The following is a 23,933-nucleotide window of genomic DNA, read 5'->3' on the forward strand; positions in this document are numbered from 1 at the left end:
AATCATGTATATGTTTCATTAAGACCACTAATGTTATTTCATTTCAATAAAACGAAACACATTTGGTGACAAAAATATGCATTTCCAAATTTGGTGACAAAAAAAACAAATTTCCCTGGAGTCATAAGACAGTTTTAAAACAGCTTCACTGATTTCAGAAATAACCTCAGTAAAAAGTAGACCTCTTGAAAGAAATGTATAAGGCAGGGAAAATTTAAGTAAACAAACACCACGGTGACTATCAATAAGATGTTGGTTCTACCATGTTCAGGTTATCGCTCACTGTGTTATGTCTATTATTTTACAAGTAGTGTGAGATTTTTCTATCAAGAAATACACGAGTGCATAGCGTATGAACTGCCACAATTTTCTTCTCTGTATTGCCCATACTTTCTAATATATAAACTATTTTCGAATTGTCAAAATGTACTATAGTAAATAAAATATCCATAAAATGCCACACTGTACAATGTACTTGTGATACAGTCACAATTCCTGAAATCCATCGCCCATGGCCTGCCAAGGGGCACCATAGTTCTAGGTCCACAGACAAACCACAAAGAGCCGCCGCATTATGCTACACATAAACAGATCAGTGAAACTAGATCCAACGGGCAGGGCCTGCAGATTAGTGGAAAACAATGGCCTTCAGATCAGCTGGCCCAACCCATTTGAGATACCCACAAAAATGACCTGCAGTTTTGGCCCGTCTTTAAGTCTACTTGTGTGGCCAGCTATTCATACGTCACAGACATCATGTCGATGAAATGAGACCACGGTGATCATCCATGCAGCAGACAACTTGTGTGAATGCTATGAGAATCAATACTATTTAGGACAGGTGGCAACTCACCGTACAGATGATCGCCGAGCCGCAGACAAGCACATAGAAAAGACAATCACATTCTCAACAACTAAGTTTTTGACCATAGCCTTTGTCAGAAAATGAGAGCACATACACATTCACACACTCACCCAGACACAACTTGTGCACACATGACTGCTGTCTCTGACTGCTGCATCAACAGTCTCTGAGACTCGGATCCGAACAAACCACTCTTCACATCTCCCTGCCTCCCATCGGCAGCTGCTATGCTAGTGGCAAGAAGTGGGGGCAGTGCTGGTAGCAGGCTCAAGGAAGTGGTACAAAGGGAGAGAAGCAGTAAGAATGAGGGAGTAGGGAAGCAATGCATGTACTCAGTAAATAAACCAAAAATGAGATTTTTCCAGTTTTTTTCCAAATTTTCCTGGTATTTCCCTGACATGTTTGAAATTCCCCAATTTCCAGAACTTGTGGCAACCTGTTACCATGTGCATTTTAAAAGATGTGCATTAACTGCTCAGATCAACACCCTCCGTGATCTTGACCGCATCGCCACCAGCACAAACAGTTATGAGAAAGGTCTCAGTCAAATTTTTGAACAGAATGGAGTTGTCAGAGAAACCTCTTTCAAGGCTGGCATTGTCGTGAAAGAGACTGCAAACAACACTGATAAATCTCCTTACAGAACTGATTGGCGCGAACAAAATCTACATAAAATTCTTTAAGGACTTCCTTCACTGACATGATCTCTACTAGACTTCAGAACTCATGGGCAATGGCATTAGCCTCATGACCAACAAAGCAATTTAAGGAAGTGAGATGTGTCAATGCCATGCCTAACTGTCTCATCTCATGGTTGACATCAACTGCTACTTCTTGGATTGAACATGGAATGCCCTTCGTAAAGAAATAAGCCAGGGATATTTCATCCAGAATTTTGGATACCATATTCTTTATAAATGTAAGGCACTCATTCCTCAATGCCAAGACAACTTCCTCTGATATGTCACACTGACCCAGAGTATTTTTGGTTTTATCTGATGTCCACTTTACGAGGCTGTAACTGATTTTATTATCATTCAGATCTGTTTCGCAGGTAGTCTGTTTCTACATATTTCTGGTTGGACAAATTTTCTAATTACATCTCTGACAATATACTGGAAGGAATTATAGAGAAAAGGAGTCATGGGAGCATCTCATTAAAATTTAGTCATAAACCTGAGCAGCAAAAAGGGCAAGATGAACTATCAGCATCTCAAAGACTTACACACTACCTGGGGTAACAAAGACTCTTAGGAATTCTAGTAGTGGCCTTAGGTTTTTGTGTTACCTACCTCTGTTCCTTCTTTACTCTTTTTATTTATTATTTATTTACATGGAAGTTCCATAGGACCAAATTAAGGAACAAATTTCCAAGGTCATGGAACGTGTCAGTACATGAAATTACAACATAAAGTATAACAGATAAAAATAAAATGTTTATGAACCCAAAAGAAGACAATCCATAAGTTTACTTAAACACAATCAACAATGCAAGAAGAATGAACTTAATTTTTCAAAGAACTCCTCAACAGAATAGAAGGAGTGGCCCACGAGGAAATTCTGAAGTTTCTATTTGAAAGCGCATGGATTACTGCTAAGATTTTTGAATTCGAGTGCTAGCTTATCAAAAATGGATGCAGCAGTATACTGCATACCTTTCTGCACAAGAGTTTCTCCTTCCTTTACACCTTTTTAAATGTTTGCTGAGCCCAGACTGACACTATTTTATTTTCCTCCTACTAGACGGCACAAAACTTCTTTGGGGAAACAACAGGTGCTTGTAATATTGCTGAAACCAGCTTGGCAAGAGAAAACATTTTGAAATGGATTACATAAAGCTCTCAGAAACTGAACATGATTCCAACCAACGCTACTACAACCTGCTGCAAAGCCACCATGTTGTGTTTGTAGGCCACATGTCCCAAGGTCGAACACCATGGGACCCTCTGAATTACATTTGATTTTGAGCTGTCTTTTCAGTTCGCTTAGGAATGCCTTATTAACATCAAGGCCGTCCACAACTCTTTTTGGTGAATCACCATCTCACTGCTCTTCACCCAAAACATTTGAAATAGTTTTCCATTCATCTGGTAAGTTTGGAATCTGAAGCCTTCTCTTTTTGTGTCTTCTGATTAAGCTCGTTCCTACGCTCTTCACAAACTCAAATCTTGACATTGTATCCTTATGCAAACACATACAATTTGTGAACCTCAACTCACTTATATTTGAAAATAAAATATTGCCAGTGGCCACCTCCTCGTTCAGCGGTTGGCTGAGCAGTTGCTGCACTTCATGTTTAGAGCAACTATGCCAGATTTCATAGCATTACAGAGACAGCTTACACTACACTCGTTCGTCCTCCGTTAGAATATTGCTGCGCGGTGTGGGATCCTTACCAGGTGGGATTGACGGAGGACATCGAAAGGGTGCAAAAAAGGGCAGCTCGTTTTGTATTATCACGTAATAGGGGAGAGAGTGTGGCAGATATGATACGCGAGTTGGGATGGAAGTCATTAAAGCAAAGACGTTTTTCGTCGCAGCGAGATCTATTTACGAAATTTCAGTCACCAACTTTCTCTTCCGAATGCGAGAATATTTTGTTGAGCCCAACCTACATAAGGTAGGAATCATCATCAGAATAAAATAAGAGAAATCAGAGCTCGAACAGAAAGGTTTAGGTGTTCGTTTTTCCCGCGCGCTGTTCGGGAGTGGAATGGTAGAGAGATAGTATGATCGTGGTTCGATGAACCCTCTGCCAAGCACTTAAATGTGAATTGCAGAGTAATCATGTAGATGTAATAATGTCTGGTTTGCCATAAAGGTGTTATGGAGAGTTCCTAAAGACATAACTTTAACTGATGATTACAGTGAAGAAGAAAAAGTGATGTTTTACTAACGAGTTTGCTCAGAGGTTAATTCAACTAGCAAGTACCATGAAATTAAATACTTAAAGAACTATTTGGCCAGACTTGCTTGGACGCTTTTAAGAAACGTAAGAAGCCTGTAACAAAAGGTCTGAGAGGAATAATGTTTTATGATTATTCTAAATATAAAAGCCCTTTTATCAATATAATACCAGGAAATTCACTGTGTCCAACACATTATTCTCAAACATTTGTCATCAACAAAGAAGGGGTTTGTGACAGTCCAGATAAAGAATTTTGTGACTCATCAGAAACTATTAAAAAAGTGAAATTAGCTTATGAAATCCTACATGTATCACCTGCTACTGAAATTGGAAAAGTAAGTGATAAAAAGACTTTTTGCACTGAACACAAAAATTGAGAAAGTGGCAACTACTGTCAAAAAGAATGTGTTAGTCTCACTTCAAAAGAGAAGTTGCATTAAACCAGATGGAATTTCTAAAAATTCCATGACTGAATGTAATGATTAGATGGAAAAGCTAATAATTAAACGTCTTATTTTGAGCAACATGGATGAAGTTAAATCATCAGGTTTACTACTGAATTCTTGGAGTCGAACTAAAGTTAGTGCAAATATAATGTGTAAGAACATGTGATTAAATTAACAAAGCAGTTAGTAAAAGAGCAGGGAATTTTTACCAGCATTACCAAAGAAAAATGCATCAAATTTGACGGACAAAAACATGGTTGAATAGGTACTAGGTTTTATGAGGATGACAATTACAGCCATTTGATGCTTTGCAAAAAAGAAAGAAAATGGTACTAAGGTTCAGAGACAAAAACTATTCATACTGTATGATTTAAATGAACTATTCACTGAATTCAAAAAAGAAAACACTGACATTAAAATTGGAAGGCTAAAATGTTGTGAGTTAGGACTAAAGTGGTATCATATTGCTACAGGGGCACCTAGCACCCATAATGGTGTGTGTGTTTGTATCACCAGAATGTAAAGTTGATGATAGATGGGGCCAATCTTATTGTCGACTATAAATATCTTTTGGAAGTTCTGGTCTGTAAATTGACAGTTACAAATGTATGATCATGGGGAAAATATCAAAACTTCATCAATGTGGAAAACCTGTACCACTGACAGTTCAAAATATGGAGGTAGTGGCTTGCATTTATGGCCTACTGTGGTGGGATTCCCAAAGTTGATAATATTGAGTGTTAAAACCAAGATGTGCATGTTACATTTTACCACCTACCAGAACCAAGGATCTCGTTTAAAAAAGTTGAAAAGCATCAAAACCTGGATGCCTATTAAACATGTGTTGAAGAAGCTGCCCCCCCCCCCCCCCCCCCCCGCAATTTACACCTACGTCAGGGCAAACTTTTAATCGAACACTCAAACTGTGTGAAGAAATTCCTGTGTTGTTTAATGAGCAATGTAGTAAAAACAAATAAGGAGAGAACAAGACAATGTAATTAGGTAGCTCATTTTTTTTTTAAGTGATCACAGATATGTTCAAATTATGTAACTGATACACTTTATCCATTAGTCCAGATATTGCAGATACTAAGAAACATATTTTTTACTCATATTGCTATTTTTTCCATAACTTTTCACTGAATCTCAAGTTGAAATTTATACTGAAGCATTTGATATAATCAAGGTCTATCAAGTGCGAAATTTTCAGATTCTAATCTGGTCTCCTAACAAAGATACTGCAGGTTAAAGAAGGAAAAATTCAAGACGTATTTTTTAAAATAGTGCATTTTTTTAAGTGTAAGTGTCTCATCAATGATACTCTATAAAAAGTAACTACACTGTGTCATGTAATAACACAAAAAATATTAAGTATGGGAAATTACCAATAACTTCGAGCCATTACAAATATATTAAGGAGTACATTCAGCAAGGTGATCATGGTGTGTGCTGAACTAAATGCTTCTTATTTGAAAGGTCTGGGGCAACAATTACTAATTAATTAAAAAAACCACAAATGCTTATAAATGCTAAAAACTGCTTGCGGCCTGCAACAAAAATGGCTGCTGTTTCTAAATGATAACCAATAAAATATTTTGAAAATATTTTTGAGTCCACCAAACAAGAGGGACTTCACCCAACGAATATCAATTTTTTTCTAACATTGTCAAGCAACCAGTCTGGACAATGTGACATTGCTTGACTCAAATGTAAACCACACCAAACACATCACAGATCCCTGCTGGTAACATTGTCGGCGAGCATACATGTGCAAGACATTCCAATGCCAAAACTCCGGTGAAGAAAAGTCTCACAGCACAGAGTTGAGAGTGAACAGTGATTAAAGAAGGAAAGGCCGGATTTCAAGCCAGAGCACATATATGCAGAAGAAAAGAAGGGAATCTGATAGAGGTGAGTAATAAAATACATGACAGATGGGCAGCACACATTCAAGAGTTACTGAACCCAGAAGTAGAAGTATTAGAACAAGACAAACTGGTAGAACTAACTTATTAACACCAGAACCCACACTGAAGGAAGTGATACAAGCCATTACGACCTTAAAAAACAATAAGGCACCTGGAGAAGATCAGATCCAGGCGGAACTTCTCCAATATGGTGGGGAAGCACTTTGGAAAACAATACACAAGTAGTACTGAGCATCTGGCAGGAGGAGAGCATGCCAATTGTAGCGTTGCTCTTGGGGGACAAAAATAAAAAGAATTGTTACTTTTTTTTTAATGTCGAAAAAGTGAATATTTTGGTGGGCCACTTGGCAACAGAATCAGGGATTTATTACGCTATTATAATAACATACGTTGACCATTAAATACCTGAATAAGAGCAGCATATTGATATATATATTTGAGATCGCTCGGAAGAAACATTATCATTTCTGTGCATTTTTATAGTCGCGATGTAGTCATACCCGGATCAACACTAAGGGACCAGAAGATTTATAGACTTTAAAAGAAATGCAACACTACACAATTAAAAAGAGTTGGTTCAGAAATAATAGGAAAACGATAATGTTCCTTCTGCCTCATGCTGCGTTCGGCCCATCAGCGTGATCGTAATTTCTGATGAAGTAACACAAAAATAATTATCATTCAGTTAAATAAGGAGATGGAATCATCAAGGTTAATTTACGAAAATAAGCACACTTATCTTTAACACACGTTTTTTTTTAATGCTACGTACCTTTTCATATTAAATTACAATAGATGACCATTGTGGTTAAATACTTTATACATAACAGTCAAAATGTCCTCTTGATTCTGTCTGTTCGATATCAGTTACAAGAACTACATCTTTTGTGATTGGAAAAAATAGCAATTAGCATATTCACTCAATATTTTCACATCAAATATAAAATACAGTTGTGGAACGCAGCAAGTCTGCGTCCGCCTCTCATGGAACACAAACAGAAAAAGGTGAGGCGCCAAAAGCCTCATTTGTCTTGAAACAACAGAATTCTTTTTTATACCATTAATCGATACATGTACATAGAGATTTACTGGCACCGCGCAAGAACGGCAAAGATAAAGAATAATAGTTTCTGTCGATGCTATGCGATGGTTCATTTCTTTTACTTTACAATTGTTCGATAACTTTAGGCCATCAGGCGTTTACTATTGAGCGTATATTAATGTTTGTGAGGCGAAAATTACTAATATTACACAATGGAATGGAAAAAAGGTATTATGTGCCTCATACATAAAAAAGGAAATACTCTAAACTGCAGAATTACTGAGGAATATTCCTACTAAATACTACATATAAATTGTTTTCCAAGATCCTAATTGGGATGCTTACTCCCTATGTGGATAAGAGAATAGGATATCAGAGTGGCTTTAGATGAAATAGACCAACAACTGACAAAATATTCACATTATGCATACTACCTGAAAAATGTTATTAACATCAAATAAACATACAGCAGCTTTATATCGATTTTAAACAAGTCTATGATAGCATCTCAAGAATGGCAATGTGGAATGTGATGGAAGAGTTTGGAATACCTAAGAAGCTTGTTAAACTTACTATGATGACAGTCAGTGAAACCAACTGTAAAGTAAAAATACAGGGCTATTCAACCTCTGCCTAGAAAAAGTCTTAAATGAGACAGAGTTATAGAGGAGGGACCATTTTTAATCATTCACTGCAGTACCTAGCCTACGCAGACGATGTGGCAATACTCCCACGAAACACTGCTGTGCTGGCTGACGCCTATCAACAACTGGAGAGAGAGAGAGATACAAGGGAACTTGGCCTCGTAGTCAATGACAAAAATACCAAATATATGGCAATGACCAACCAGCGAAACCTACCAAATCTCATGATAGCAGACAGGAGTTTGAAAGGGTGAGAGACTTCAAGTACCTCATATCGACTATCACAGAGATAAATGACATCAGCAGCAAGGTGAAGGCTACAACAGCAGTACACAACAAATGTTACTTTGCCACACTACCCATGCTTAGGGACTCACAACTGTCACGAAAATCTGAAATCCTAATTTACTAAGCAAGTATAAGACCAGCTGATATGTATGGTGCCGAGACATGGACCACGACAGCAAATGAGGAAAGGTTCCTTAGCATTTAGGAGAAAGGTTCTGTGTAAAATATACGGCCCAATATACTATCAACAAGGTTAGCACATCCATATGAATGTAGAATTAGAAGAACTTTTAGAAGAAACTGACATTGTCACTACCATTAAAATAAGAAGATTGCAGTGGGCAGGACACATGGTCATCATATGTAAGGTGATTTTTGATGGCAAGGCTTGAGGCAGATGACAGAAGGGACATCCCAGAAAGAGATGGGTGGACGAATTGAAGAAGACACAAAAGAGCTGGGTGTCAGAGGATGGAGACGGAAAGCCATGGACGGGACAGAATGGCAGGATATTGTGACGGAGGCCTAGATCCTACAAGGGCTGTAGAGGTGAGTAAGTAAGTAAGTATGGGCACAAGAGCCTTTTGGTACGGTATTAATCACTAGTGAAGTGAAACGTGGTTGAAACATAATTGAATAATCAATTTAAAAGAACAATGATGAAATGATACATACAAAACAAACTAATATTTCTACAAAGTGATTACAGATTTGCTTCGCAGAAACACAAAAGTGCCATAATTTCATACTTCTAATGACAAAAAAACAAATATAATAAAATTAAGAATAAGCCTGGAGAAAATCCTGAACGAGATCTTGGATTTCTGGAGAAAGCGGGAATTTGAAATACAGATTAAGCTGCAATTATGTATGTCTGTCTGAGGAGTACAAAACAGAAGAAAATTGCTGCAAACTAGAAGGAAAGAGATGTGCTATGTCAATCTTGGAATGAAGTACTGGTAAAAGTAGAACTGAGAACATTAACATCCTCTCACGATCAAGACAAAGTTCGTATGTATACTGCAGAGTGGTCTCAGTCCTGAAGAAGAAAACCATGTTATCTCTGGCAAATTTGAATAAAAACCATAGAGTAAAATTGACAAGCCCCAATTTGAAGAGGGATGAATTCCTTACTCCTTGATCTGCTTTTAAGAGATACATGTAAAATACAAAACAAATAAAAGAAAATATGGTAAGTAAACTGTTTATTAACTCAAAAGTAATGACCATAACTCTAAATAGATTTAGTGCTCTGTGAAACGAGACAGCCAATGCCTTCATGGAAAAATGTTTGCGATTGCAACAGAACCATGATGTGCCCAGGCATGCAGCTCTTCACCAGAAGTAAATCAACGGTCACAAACATTTTTCCTCAGGCCTCCAAAGAATTTGAAATCGCACGGGCAGAGATTGTGGCAGTATCGAGAACCTGAAAGGTCTTCCCAGTGAAACTTCTGCAATGTACTCTAAACAACCTTGGCAATATGTGAGCCCATCCATCCGTCTTGTTTTCATTTGACTGTACCTTACAGAATACATAGTGAAACTGCCTGTTCAACACACAGACCACCACCATATTTCAAAAGAAAGCGTTGTGCAGATCATTCAAAAATATTGTTTTAATACATCAGATTCCCAAAACTGATTATGTACAGATTATAAACATTATGCAAGGAGCCTGTCAGCACACAAATAGCCTCCAGATATACACCACCAAGAATGACAATAGAGCCTAGTAAAACAACAAAGTGAATTATAAATACTGCTATATTTGTCTGAGAATTGCATCTATCTGATAGTAGTAGTTCTATTAAAGGTAAATAAATGTCACATCAAATATTATGATCTGGAAGTTCATACATAACATATTCAAAAAGAAAGACTGTTCTAACATCTCATCGATGACGTAGTTAGTAAGAGATGGAGCAACTCAAACTGGGGAAAAAATTCGACCTGTCCTGTCCTTTCCTTTCCAAGCATTCATGTTATGCAATTTAGGGAAACCACAGTAAACCTAGAAAAGGATGGCCAGAGGAGGATTTGAATTATTGTTCTCCCAAATATGAGTCCAATTTCCAACTCTGTGCCATCTTGTTCAGTGGAAAATGTTCAAAGACTGTACAAGCAATTTACTTGGACATATGAATCACTATGAAAAAACCATATGGTTACAAAGCACACAACTATTTACACTTACAGAACACACCTGTTTAATTCATGTTAGTTGAAATTAACTGTGTAATCCACATCAGTCTTCTTTACATTACTTGCAGCAGAACATGAGTGTTTAATCTATGTTATTAATTTTTTACAACACTTAGTCTCAACATTTACTGCACTTGAATTAGCTGCAGCTTTAGAATACAGTTCCCAGCATTCAACAAGCCTCCAACCTACCACACAGCCTATAGTAACAGGAAAATTCTGTTTCTGCAGGCATCTGTTAACAAATTCGAGGCAGTATTAGTCTTAATTATTTGAAAATGAGCATTAGATTTAGATGTAATACTGATGACTACAGTATGTCATTACACATTAACATTCAAACTGCCATACATATGGGACTTGAAACCAGTTATGACTTATTCCAAGGCACCATAATGGCATTTAGGCTAAGTGATTTAGCCGAATCATGGAAAACGTAAAGTAGACCCTACATCAGATCAGCTCTTGAGCCAATTTGAATGTCTCAAGCATTATACACAACAGCAAATTATCCTCAGTTTAATTTGGACAGATTATCGACTTCTTCCTCTTCTCACACTCATGGATCTGGGTCAATTCACATCAAGTGGTGTAGAGGTTCTCACATGACCATAATGTATTTTGAAGAAATTTTGTTTGAACATTTGCACCTTTCCAATAAACACTACTGAAGTTCCACGATCACTAATTCAATACTTGCAGAGATCTTGCCTCTTGTTTGACCCCTTTCATGCAGAGCTGCATTGAAAGCTCTATCAACAGCGTACCCGTTAGTTTTTGGCAACATTGAGACATAATATATCCGGAAATATTTTCTTGAAAGAAACAGGACTAGGGCATCTTGTACAACTTTTTGCATTCTCTACAGTTAAATAATTAAAAGAAATTTCATGAGCAATTTTTATATAGATAATTTGAATAAAATCGGACAAAAAAATATTGGCACTTGAAAAATAATATGAACTTTAGTTTTCTTAAATCCCCCTAAGCAAGTCTTGATAAATCAGAATCTTTGCATGTGATAATTTGCTGTTCAAACATAAAATTTCTGTAGACAACTTTTGTAAAAAAAAATCTCAAAAAGGAGTATTTTCAGCCCACTTACAAAAAGCACTTCCCGCAATCTCACTTAAACCATTTACATTAGAAAGACTATGTTCTAACCCACCCAAAAAACTAAATTTGGTTTTGCAATGAGAGCAAACAAGACTCTATGGAAACTATGAAGAGGTGAAGGTCCTGTGAAATCACTGACCGTGTTCTGCTGGTTCTCAAATTGAATCTGACTTTTTTATTATGTTTACAGATATTTACTACACTATGAGGAAGGCAGTATAAGAAATCCTGATGAATAGGAAGTGAGATTGAATCAGCTTTTGTCATGACCCGTTTTGACACATTTAAGTCAGTTTTTCTGGGGTAATAAATTCTATGGAATTAAACTAGTTTGTTTTGTTTTAAGACACAAAAACAACTAGGGTCATACGCGCCCATGCCAGAACCTCAGGATACGAAGATGAAAAAGGAGTAAAAAATGACTACACGTTAAGCCCAATTGACGGAAGGAAAGATAGCTAAAAACATGGGACTTTGTGAAGGGTCCATAAAATACAGGACAAAGATCTCCGCTGTAAATACTGTGCAGTGTTCCAGAAGCTGATACCGAAAAGCATTTGTGCCAACAATGCAGTGTAGACAAAGGCACTCAGTGCGAAGGTAGAGAAACATGGCGATAGAGCGAATCCTTAGGAAGCAAGTGAAATCCAAGGTGAACACAGGCTGGCACATGAAGCCAAGGTGGTGAAGGGTTCACACACACTGGGAAAGTGGCAGGTAGCATGAAGATAAGCCGCTGGAGAAATAGCCAAAACAAACTCCAGGAGGTAACAGAAAAGAGGGACACACCCTATACTGGCAATCAAAGGAGTCACCGAAGAAGGAGGCATAGGATGGGTGGCCTAGTATGGCAGACAAATGGCATGCATAGCTGCTAAGCACAAACAGTATAACAGCGGTAGTTCAGCAGCTTCTGCATACAGACTTTTAACCAGTCTAGTGTAAAAGGCACCAGTGGCCAAACGGATGCCACAATGGTGTATTGTGTTGAGGTGGCGTAAGATGGAACAGATGTGCAGATGCATAAATGAAGCACCCATAGCCTAGTTTCGAATGGACAAGGGACCAGTACAAACGGAGGAAGGTGGTCCTATCTGCTCCCCAGGAAGTACTGCTGAAGAAACTTGGGACATTGAGCAACAGGGTAGATATGGCGGCCACATAAGACGTGGGAGGAAGTTTCCAATCGAGCATGAGCCCTAAGAATTTTTTTGTTTCAACGAACGGACGAGCAATAGGCCCAAGATGTGATGATGGTAGAAGAAACCAACTGCGCTGCCAGAAATTTGTAGAAACGGTTTTGTCAGTGGAAAAGTGAAAGCCATCGCCTATGTTACATGAGTAAAGAGGATCGAAACAACACCGTAGACACCGCTCAAGGAGACAAGTCCATGACGAACTGCATTAGATGAGAATTAAACAAGTTATAAACTTCGAAATATAACTGTTGATTACTGAGGCACTGGAGATCACAGTAATAAAATTATTGCAGAATAGCTGCAACACACATTCTAATAAAGTTTTACACTACTGTTGTATGTGTGAATTTTGGTGAAGTTAATAGCAGCCTGCCTTGACATCTTTTGGAAGGGGATTCATGTTAATAAGAATTTTGAATGTGTCTTTTTTATTTTTTGATACTACTGGTGTTTAATTCTGGTCCAAAGTATAGATATTTTCTGATTGCATAGTTTGCAGTTTATGTGGAACGTAGGTGTACTGATGTAAAACTGTATAAATGTGTTGCTATGGTGCATGGTGGCTTAACAACTGCTGCTTTCTTTTACAGTGAGAAAACTAGCATTCCATCACCATGGTGGCCATGCCCAAAGCTGTACAACAGCAACCATGGGTGGGTGGGTTTCTTTACCACAGGATCCTAAGCCTGATAAGTATAACCAGAGAGTCTCAAAGCCTGGTGATACATTTCTTTAAGTGCTCCAAGCCAAATCTAGAAGAGGTTTCTTTTATGATATTAACCTTTTGTTTACTCCAAGATACTTAAATGTTTCAGAAGTTTCATTAGGGTGTCACTGAATATCACAAGAAAACTCCACTGCCAGGCAGATGTTGCCACTTGTAAGAGCAGGAATAAAGTGCTAATCCAAAACCTAGCACTTTTCACTCCTTGAGGGCCAATAAAATTAATTTGTTGGGCCATGTGATGCTTAAAGCTTACAAAAGTGTCCTCCTGCTCTGTGGAAGCCTTAGAGAAGTTTCCAATCCACCACTCTTTTTTTCACACATGCATGCAGCATACTGTCCTTGCTCCAGATCCAATGTTAACATACTTTTTTCACTGTCACTAATTTTTGCCAAAAGAAAGCACCATTTCAATTTCCGCTGACCTGAATTACTGTTGAAAAAAAATGATGATTTCCCGTAGTTCCTGTTAGGGTATCGGTATGCCCCAGTTTAAACCTCTCTTCTTCTGACATTTCATTTTCCTCAATTTCTTCTTCACTCATGAAAGTAAGTTCAATGCCATTATGCTTTCAGTGCAGAAGTGAAAGCTCTATAAGCATAAGAATCTGCCAATTAATGGGCCCTCACAACCTTGCTCTTGCTGCTAATCACTGATTGTGCATCCAATCCCAGCATAACACAACTTTCCATGACTTGTAGCAAAAAAATTCTGTTCTGCCCTCATTCCAAAATCTCTTTTACAATAGCACTAACTGAGAAAATTTTTGATAGTTTTACACTATGTGCTGTAGTCAACAATAAGATAATGGGTGTGGGAAAGCTGAATTAACTGTATTTTCACATATATGATCAGCTCCTTAATGAAAACATGAACAGTAATTGTGCCATGTCAGAGACAGTCACTGACAATATAAAAACTCACAGGCTCCGTCTACCTGATTATGAGGAAAATAGACAACAAACGAAAGGACTGATCCCTCGACTATTTCCCTCACGAAAACCTTGCATTATATCCTGAATGCTAAATGAATTATTTTCACAAAAAACCATTAGCTTAATAAGCTCATCTTCCTATAGATCAAATGTAAGGGCTTTGAGACTCAAACTTTGATGTCTGGTCAATGTAACGATGGTGTGACGGACTCCAAATTTTTCTTTCTACTTCTTCAGCAGATTTATCAATCGACATTTGCTTCGTATCCTGTGTGTCCCGATCAGTATGGATCCTCCGACAATACACAAAAATTTCCTGTACCTTGGTGTATGAAATAGCCTGAAACTGCAGATGCTACAGTTTCTGGCCCAGGACTCACTTCTCAGTGAAGTAGCATGCATTCTTTTACACTGTAGACTGCCATGCTGACACGCTCAAGTGATTTCCTCAAATCATTAGACTCACACAAAAAAAGATAACAATAATTCAACCTTATTACCGGATTCTATATTTCGTTTCATTTTTTATAAAAAGAATTTTACAACTGCAAAATATAATAAAAACATGCCAGATTCAATTTGAGCCCCAGAAGAATTTTCACTTGCCATTCTTTATTATGCATTACATGATTGCATTGCAAGACCAATATAGTTCTTTAGGCGGGATGTTCCATATTCAATATGTGACAATATTTATGGAATCTTTTGCATATCTCTTAGGCTTAGTATCTTTACGTCAACAAATCTTGCATCTGCATAACCCAGCCAGTGCAATAATTACAGAGAATAAGTTTATCATACAAAATAAGAGCATCAACTTATTAACTGGTCATTCATTGTGTGCACTTGGAGCTGCAGCTACACAAACCATGTCCCTGTGGAATGACAAAGGAGTTCAGAGGACTGCAATCCAGGGTGTTACCAAGGATGAGGGTTATTCCATATCAAATCACCCAATCAAAAATAAATTTTACACCCACCTCCTTAGATTTTCATGAAATTTGGCTCAAATGGTTCTAATACCATCCTGACAACACCTGCAATTTTTTTTGCTGTATCTCTTACAGTTTTTTTTATAAATTTTTAAAGTTTTTATGTTTTGCGTTTTCTGAACCTTCGGAAATGGTCAATTTAATTTGTATTCAAAACTTTAAATTTGCTTATCTTAAAAACCCTTTCAGATAACATCATGAAATTTTGCAGCAAGTTTATTTATTATACGTATTTGAAGATAAAAATGATGCTATTAAAATATATTAATATTTTCTATGAAAAAAAAAATATATATGTATTTTTTTTCTTTTTTTTTTAACGGATGTTTTGTTTTATAAGAATTGCAATATCTAGAGTCTCAGACCTGATAGAATGCTCAAATTTGTTTTAATTTACTCTTAAACATATAGGCTACTTGATAAAACAAAAATAATGATGGCTTTTTAACATGTTTATTAATTATAGTAGATTACATTAGAATTATGTACGAAGATAGTTTACTTACAACACTTATGTATAACCCAACTGATTGCTTGAAACATTGAATTTTTTGAGTAATTTTGTCTTTTTAATAAACATTAATGCTGATTCAAACTGTTTTTCCACTTCATCCAAGAGCTTTCAGTTCTTTTGATACAGTCTTTTTTGAAGTAATACATTCTCACAGTGCCGCTTGATTGAGGTGCGTCTACTACACAGACTATGTGCTCCAAAGGCACTATGCAGGAATCTTCTCTTTCAGGCCAATAAAATGATGCAGCTGGTCCTGAAGGATGTAGAAATAGAATTTCTGCATCTTCTTCATCATTGAATATTGTTTTTACCAGTCCAAAGTACCAGTTACCATCATAATTTGCAGCCACATAGCAATTTACGGATGGTTCAACACGAACCCAATCAGAAGAAGAATGGAAAGAAAACACTAAGGAGGGTTTTACACTATCTGTAGTCCTTCTAATTTCAAGGTTGTTGGTTGGAAGTGGTTTGAAGTTATGAAAACTTCTAGTTCCAGGAATGGTTCGGGTTGCTGAAAAACGTTTTTCTAGTTTTAACCGTAGCAAATCAGCTTCTTTTTTGTCAATAAAGTGAAAATGAATGTTTTCAATATTTTTTTCACAAAACTTGTACACATCGATTGCTGTCATTATTTGCTCTTCGCCTGAAAGCTGTAGACTGGCTTTCCTTAAAATTCTTTTAATAGTCCCTCCTAGGCCATCACAAATTGACTTCCCATGACTTGTTGCAAAAAAAGAGTGTTGGGCCTTCAAATTAAAGTCTCTCAAGTGTTCAGTCAAATTTTTAAAACTGTTTCTATTTTTGTACTGCCCAGCACAACCATCTGTAAAGTAGTGAACTGAGTCAATGTCAGTATGATGTAATGACAGCCACTTTGTAATTTCTTTTTGTACAAAGTTAACAAAACCAGTGTCATGTTCCTGGTCGTCACTAATAAAACAGTGGTTGGAAACAAAAACATTGTTTTCCTCATTTCTTAGAAAAACTCCAACTGGGTGTAGAGTACAACCACGAGTGTGGGGTGAGCTTTTCCAATGACCTAACCAATAAAGAAATGTAGTCTTCAACACTGATAGACTGTTTGATCATTTCTGCCCTGTCTGTGTTAACCCACTGACTGATTACAATTTCTTCTTCTAAATCACAATCTTCACTTAGTTTTTCAGTTAAGTACTCAGTTAGTGCAGTATTTGCAGGACAGCTGTCGCAATGATGTAGCATGCAGTTTTGGTTTCCCGTGTTGCACACAAGCATCTTAATTAGGTCTTTATAAGATTCTTCAATTTTCATAGCATCCAGTAATAGTTTAACATTCTGGTGGATACTGCATACACATACAGTGTGTGTGCCTGCAGCACCAGCAAGGATACACCATTTAGGTCTCAAGAAGCAAAATTTTGAAAATCCTACTTCTACCTCGGGATTCTCCCATTTGAAAGAATAATAGAGTTCTCTCAAGTTACACAAAATGAGTCTTTTTTGCATATATACATTTTTTTGAACACTTACTTTGTCTTTTGTTCCAGGTAGCACTCTGGAACTTTCATCCTTTTCATAAAAATCTGTTACAAGTCTTACTGTATTTTCAGAAAGAGTTTTACCTTTTTTTGGACCAGGAGTTTCCAAAATACCCTTTTCAGATTTTAGCTTTCTAGCTTGTCGCACCATGTACTCACTTACATTAAATTCTTTCATCACTTTATTTCGAGTCCAAGAATCTGGAGCCAAGGTCAGAACCTGGATTTTTCTAGACCTCCCAACAGATGAAATCTTCTCTTTCATAAGAGAAATCATTACATCAAAATCCTTTGCTTTCTCAACCACACTTTTATCTTCTTCGTCATCATCAGAACTTGGTGCATCATATTTTAATGCTTTTGAAACCGCGTTTTTTGCAGTCTTTTCAATACTGCTAACCTTCCTTTTAAAATAAGACCCTTTACTTTGTTCTGACAAGCCATGAAGCTTTATCGGTTGGTGTCAAGGCCTGGGTGACTTGACATGAAATGACCCATGAGCCAAAAACAGGCACTCATACAGAATGTTATGCACACAAAGAAATAATTATCACACTATGTTGTGAATCAGACGGGCAGGGATATTTTTTTTCATACTAGCATTTTCCAATACACAGAACTTTGTGAGACTTATCACAGGCTCATGAAATGCCTCTAGACTAACCAATATAACCACAAAAACGAAACAAGATGTTGTGGCATCAGATGAAAACACGGATTTACAATAATCGTTTTCTACATCTCCCAGAACAAAAAATGGTAATCACACTGATCACAAATGTAAAAGATCAACTACAATTTTCTTTTCTGATGTCAGGCAGTATACAAGTATCATCAGTATCACCAATTTATTTGCCCAAAGATCCTTTCATGACGGTATACAATTTGTCAGATTAACACAAGGAAATACAGGCATATGAAGATAGCCTACATGTGTTTAATGAGAAGAGGGAAAGCCACATGGTTGGCAGTGACCTTATTAAGGGACCCATCCTGGCATCTACAGATTGCATGGAATTACAACATCCAAATTATAAACAAATTACAGATGTTGAGCTTGATAAATTTCAAGGCTAGCAGTTTTCCTTGATACTTTACTCAAACTAACCTACTCCACTCTCACCAGGAAGAGGATTTCTCACTAAATTTTTCGCATATACTTACAACTTAACTAACTCAAACGTAAGAGAAAATATAAATAATATTTATAGCACATTACAAGTTGATAATAGAAGACTAAATTAAGTTTCTCTACTGACCCAAACTTACTGAAATGTCTGAAACAGCCATAAAACCCTCGCATTTGGAAAAAAACTAATAATCGTATTAGTAGTGTGTTGTCATTAGCATTACCATGCAGTATAAAATACATACAGTAATAGAACAAACAATCTCTCTTAAATGAGTCTTTATCCAATTATATCTCATAACGCTAAACTATTTCTTCTTATACGCAAACAAGTAACCATCCGTTACGTGGACATCAGAGTTCAACAATTTAACGATTACACGCTACACTCAAGTTTCACGCATTCTAACTTTCTACGTCACAATATTATGAAACTTCTAGCTACCTTCACGTTTTTTGAACACCAGAAATGGATTCCTAAAATTCGTAAGCAGAAAAATATACTTTTTTCGGCTGACGAAGATGGTGGTCCTATTGCGATAGTATTGATTTTGCAATTTATGTAGACAACGTCATATCATGCAGAAACCTAAATTTATGATATTTCCAAGTTACTTATGTAAAACAAAGTCAGGCAATATCAAACTGAATAACGACAGGTTTATCGAAAGTTTAAATCTTTAATTGATGATGTTTTACCTATCATTCAGCTGATCTTCAGTTCCTGGAAGTGGATGAACAACAAAATGCAATGACGACATTTCTTCTATTTCTTCCTGCGCCAAATGTTTTCTTTCAAATCAGATTTGTAACACACATAATTTCACACAATCCCATCAACAATCACTACATACAGCCATCTTCCACGACAGCGATCAAACTACGAGTAGATTGTGCTGCACTCTGTGTTTTCCGACCAATATATTGAAAGGACTAAGAAAATCCAACACATTATTAGAACTACAGTTTATCTTTAATAAACAACCAGTGGAGGCTTCCAAATATTGAGACCTCGTATTTGTTTTGAAACAATCGCAGATTCACATGCCACTACACATGCAACTCAACTAAGAATTTAGATATCACAGTTCGGAACGTTCACGAACAAAACAAGTGACGACATCGAGAAAAGTCTATACGGCGGTAATTCGAAACGTAGTATTAAACAGTTAAATGGGCGTAACGTTAGTGTTTGCAATGTGATAATGTTCAGATGACATGTAAAACATATTGTGCCGTGCTTCACACCAAACAGAAGCTCAATTGGTACCACAGTTATATTAGCTCTGATGTTTTCTCAGCGTATTTCTAATTTACAGAATTCTGAGGGATCCGCCACAGTCATGCCGTAATTCCTCCACGATAGTCTGGCAAACAGACTCAATCTATTCGTCGAAATGTGGTTGAGGAATTACGACGTGACTCCGCCGGAAACCCGAGAATTCTAAAAGTCGTAATTATATTCTTTTGCCAGTTATGTCCACGTTGAGTAGTAAGGTTCATAATAAACATAATAACTTTGAAAAAGGGCAATTTCTTCAAGAAAAGTTGATTATATGGGAAAGCATAAGCTTCGCAGTCGGTAACAGTTGATGTTCCACAAGGACCTCTCAACTCTATGGGCCATCTATTGTATCACTAATCGTGTTTTATAATTGCCAAACAAAAAAATTTCATGAACTGCGATGTTTTATCTGCCTTAAGCATTAGGCGATGTAGATATAAACATTATTCTGTAGAAAATTTAAATTTATATATTTTTTGGGACACAATGAGTAATTTCTTCAGATTCGACATATTACAAGCAAATGACAGTGTTACACTGTTCTTGTACCTCTCATGATGAATCTTCTTGCGAGCAGGTACAAATTGCTAGTGGCCTTCCATATGGTTCAATTCTGGGACCACTCCTGTTCTCATTACATGTAACTGATCTCCTATATTATTCTGTTGAAGTAGATATTCTCTTGTTTGCTGACGATGCAAACATCATAATCCAGCCCAATAGAGCAATAAAAGACATACTCAGAAATGTTATAGACAATAATAACACAAAACAGGGTGAAATGTGAAACATATGTACAGGAGTCATGTCAATATTTCAAACAAGAAAATTTTTAACAGAAATACAAAAGTTTACATTATTTTATATACATTTCTGAAATACAGCTACACAAATGAATACTGCAGTTTCTGGCACACACAAATAAAATGTATAATTACCTTGTTCAAACTGTGAAACCGACGTTGATTAAATCTTCAATGGAATAATAACACTTTTCCACAAGAAAAGGAAAGTGTAATCTTTTCAATGAACTAAGATCCATGTCAAACTGTCTTTTATTTCATTGTAAATCTTAAACAAGATATATAGTCAGGTGTTTGAGTATTGAGTTTTGAGAAGAGTGTTGGGAGTTCAAAATTCTCACTGTGGAGAGAGCTGCAGTTGAGCTTGAAATGGAAAGAGATTTCAGTATTATTATTTTTATATAAGAATAACAATACTTTATACATGTACAGAGAGGGAATAGATAGTACTTTATAATCTTTTATCTGTTGTTGACAGAATACCCCATGTTTGGTAATAGACGTGCTTCCAGTTATTCTCTTTTGTAAGACTAGGAATCTATTGATATTTGTTGAATTTCCCCAGAAAATTGTGTCATTACAAATAACTGACTCAAGGTAGCAATGACACGCTGCCCTTCTGGTGTCTATGTTTGTGACACCTGCTAAAATACAAACTGCAGATGCTAAACTGTTAAGTTTATTTGTTAAGTACTCAATGTGCACTTTCCAATTTAGATTTTAATCAAGATTTAAGCATAAGAACGTCATATGGTTTGCTCGTATCATATCCTGATCATTGCAAGTTACCTTTATTTCACTGTGTCCTAATGATTTACCTTCAAAATTGCATAGCTATAGTTTTAGTTACATTTAGTAACCATCATTCAAGTTTTTCTATCGTATTTTTGACACTTTCTCTTTTAGTTACCTCATTTTCAATTACATCTGATGTGTCGTTAGCAAATAAAATTGAATGAATATCAGTAGCGTGTGATACCTCGTTTTTGTAGAAAAGGAACAGACATGGACCCAATATCAAACCTCTTGGGACTTCTTGGGAAACTGTTTTCCAGTTGCAGTAGTAATTTCTTGAATTTAAAGTTACAATTACTGTTTTTTTCCTAGCTGTTAAATAAGAGGTGAGCCACCTAAGGTAGTGTCCCTGATTCCATATATCTTTAATATGTGGAGAAGAAGGGATGGTTCACTGAATCAAGGGCTTTTGTCAGATTATAGAATATTCCTGTGACCTTTTTACCCTTAGCTAATGTTGAACATATTTTTTTCGGGTAAACTGCTTTTTCCTTGTTGGAATCCAAACTGATTATTAAAAGTTATGTCAATTAATAACATTTTGACTTTATATTGCTGCAATGTTCACAGGCGGCCGCAGTGGTCTCGCGGTTCTAGGCGCTCAGTCCGGAACCGTGCGACTGCTACGGTCGCAGGTTCGAATCCTGCCTCGGGCATGGATGTGTGTGATGTCCTAAGGTTAGTTAGGTTTAAGTAGTTCTAAGTTCTAGGGGACTGATGACCTAAGATGTTAAGTCCCATAGTGCTCAGAGCTATTTGAACCATTTGCAATGTTTACAAACACTTTAGAAAAGACCGGCAGAAGAGAGATAGGGTGGTAATCCCCATGTTTTCTGCCACTCTCTTTCCGAATAACAGTTTTACAGCATATTTAAATAGGTCTAGAAAACATCCCCTCTCAAAAGATTGGCTTATAATAACCGACAGTCGTTGTGAAATGATATTATACACACTCTTCATTACAGATGTGGGTATTTCATATCACATATATGAGTTTCTCTTTTTTTAAAGAAATTTTTTTTTTAAATCCCTTTGGTTTTTTTAAACTGTGTGTTCTGGTGGTTTTCCAAGCTCACAACATTTGCTTTGTATTGATAGACTGCCATAGCTACATCATATCTTGCTATATTTAAAAAGAATTGGTTGAAACAATTTGACATTTAAACTGCAAAGTCATTTGAAATTTAATTTGTAGATCCATTAATTTTTCACTTTCGCTTCTGATTCTTTGAGGATAAATGTATTACTTGGTATTTTTTTTAGCTAACACTACAACTTTCCTGAATACAGCTTTATAATGTTTGACATACATAACAAAATCAGGATTACTGTTTCATTTTGACACATTATGTAATTTTCTCTTCCTGCCAGTACAAATTTGTATTCTTGATGTAATCCTTTTAAGCTTACTGCTTACTTTCTTTTGGCAAGATCTAGGATCAAAAGTTTTATTAAATAAACTAAGAAAACAATTTAATTATTTCCGATTGTTTATGGTGCTTAAAGTGTAATGGTCTGCAGGCCAGCTTACAATATTTAGCAAATTGAGTAATAAACCCATATTGCTTTTGCTGAATTTAATTTTTGTATATATTTCTATAGGCTTTAATTTGTCTGCTTTTGGGATCTCAATAAACAGAGCTGAATGATCCAAAATAACTTGGACTATGCAGCACTTACTTACATTTTCGAACAGATAGCTTGTAATAATGATGTGAATTCAGATCACTAGTCTGTTGTTTCTTCTAGTGTCCCCAGAAAAGTTTAACTTGAAACTAATTTATGAACTAAATCAAGAAGTTTTGTTGTATCAATGCTTTCAACTAACATACTTATGTTGAAGTCCACTGCAATCACAACGTTTCTCTTGCTTTTATTCTAAAGGTTTTCTAGAAGATATTGGAATGTAGCTAAGAACACTTTTGTTGCAGCACATGAAGGAATTCTACACTAAAGAGTGAAAGAAACTGGTACACCTGCCTAACAACATGTAGGGCACCTATGAGCACGCCGAAATGCCGCAACATGACATGGCATGGAATCAATTAATGTCTAAAGTAGTGTTGGAGGGAACTGATGCCATGAATCCTGCAGGGTTGTCCATAAATCCGTAAGAGTAATAGGAGGTAGAGATCTCTTCTGGACAGCACATTGCAATGCAGCCTGTACATGTTCAATAATGTTCATGTCTGGGGAACCTGGCGGCCAGCAGACGTATTTAAACTCGATAGAGTGTTCCTGGAGCCACTACAAAGCAATTCTGGATGTATGAGATGTCGCATTGTCCTGCTGCATTTGTCCAAGTCCGTCAGGATGCACAGTGAACATGAGTGGATGCAGTCGATCAGACAGGATGCTTACGTACGTGTCACCTGTCAAAGTCGTTCAAATAGTTCAAATGGCTCTGAGCACTATGGGACTTAACATCTGAGGTCTTCAGTCCCCTAGAACTTAGAACTACCTAAACCTAATTAACCTAAGGACATCACACACATCCATGACCGAGGCAGGATTCGAACATGCGACAGTAGAGCTCGCGCGGTTCCAGACTGAAGTGCCTGTCAAAGTCGTATCTAGACGTATCAGGAAATACA

The 23,933-nt window shown here is 36.7% G+C and overlaps 1 protein-coding gene across 1 annotated transcript in view; it reads right to left on the bottom strand.

The window, feature by feature from the left end:
* The window catches only part of LOC124596466 (E3 ubiquitin-protein ligase UBR5), a 354,797-nt gene extending 335,419 nt beyond the window's left edge, over positions 1–19,378 (bottom strand). The window contains exon 1 of the mRNA XM_047135607.1: positions 19,156–19,378. Coding sequence (XP_046991563.1) covers positions 19,156–19,217 — 62 coding nt within the window. The 5' untranslated portion in view covers positions 19,218–19,378. The remainder of the gene's footprint in view (positions 1–19,155) is intronic.
* Between the last annotated feature and the right edge of the window lie 4,555 nt (positions 19,379–23,933).

Source organism: Schistocerca americana, chromosome 2, assembly GCF_021461395.2.
Source record: "Schistocerca americana isolate TAMUIC-IGC-003095 chromosome 2, iqSchAmer2.1, whole genome shotgun sequence".
Lineage (NCBI taxonomy): Eukaryota > Metazoa > Arthropoda > Insecta > Orthoptera > Acrididae > Schistocerca > Schistocerca americana.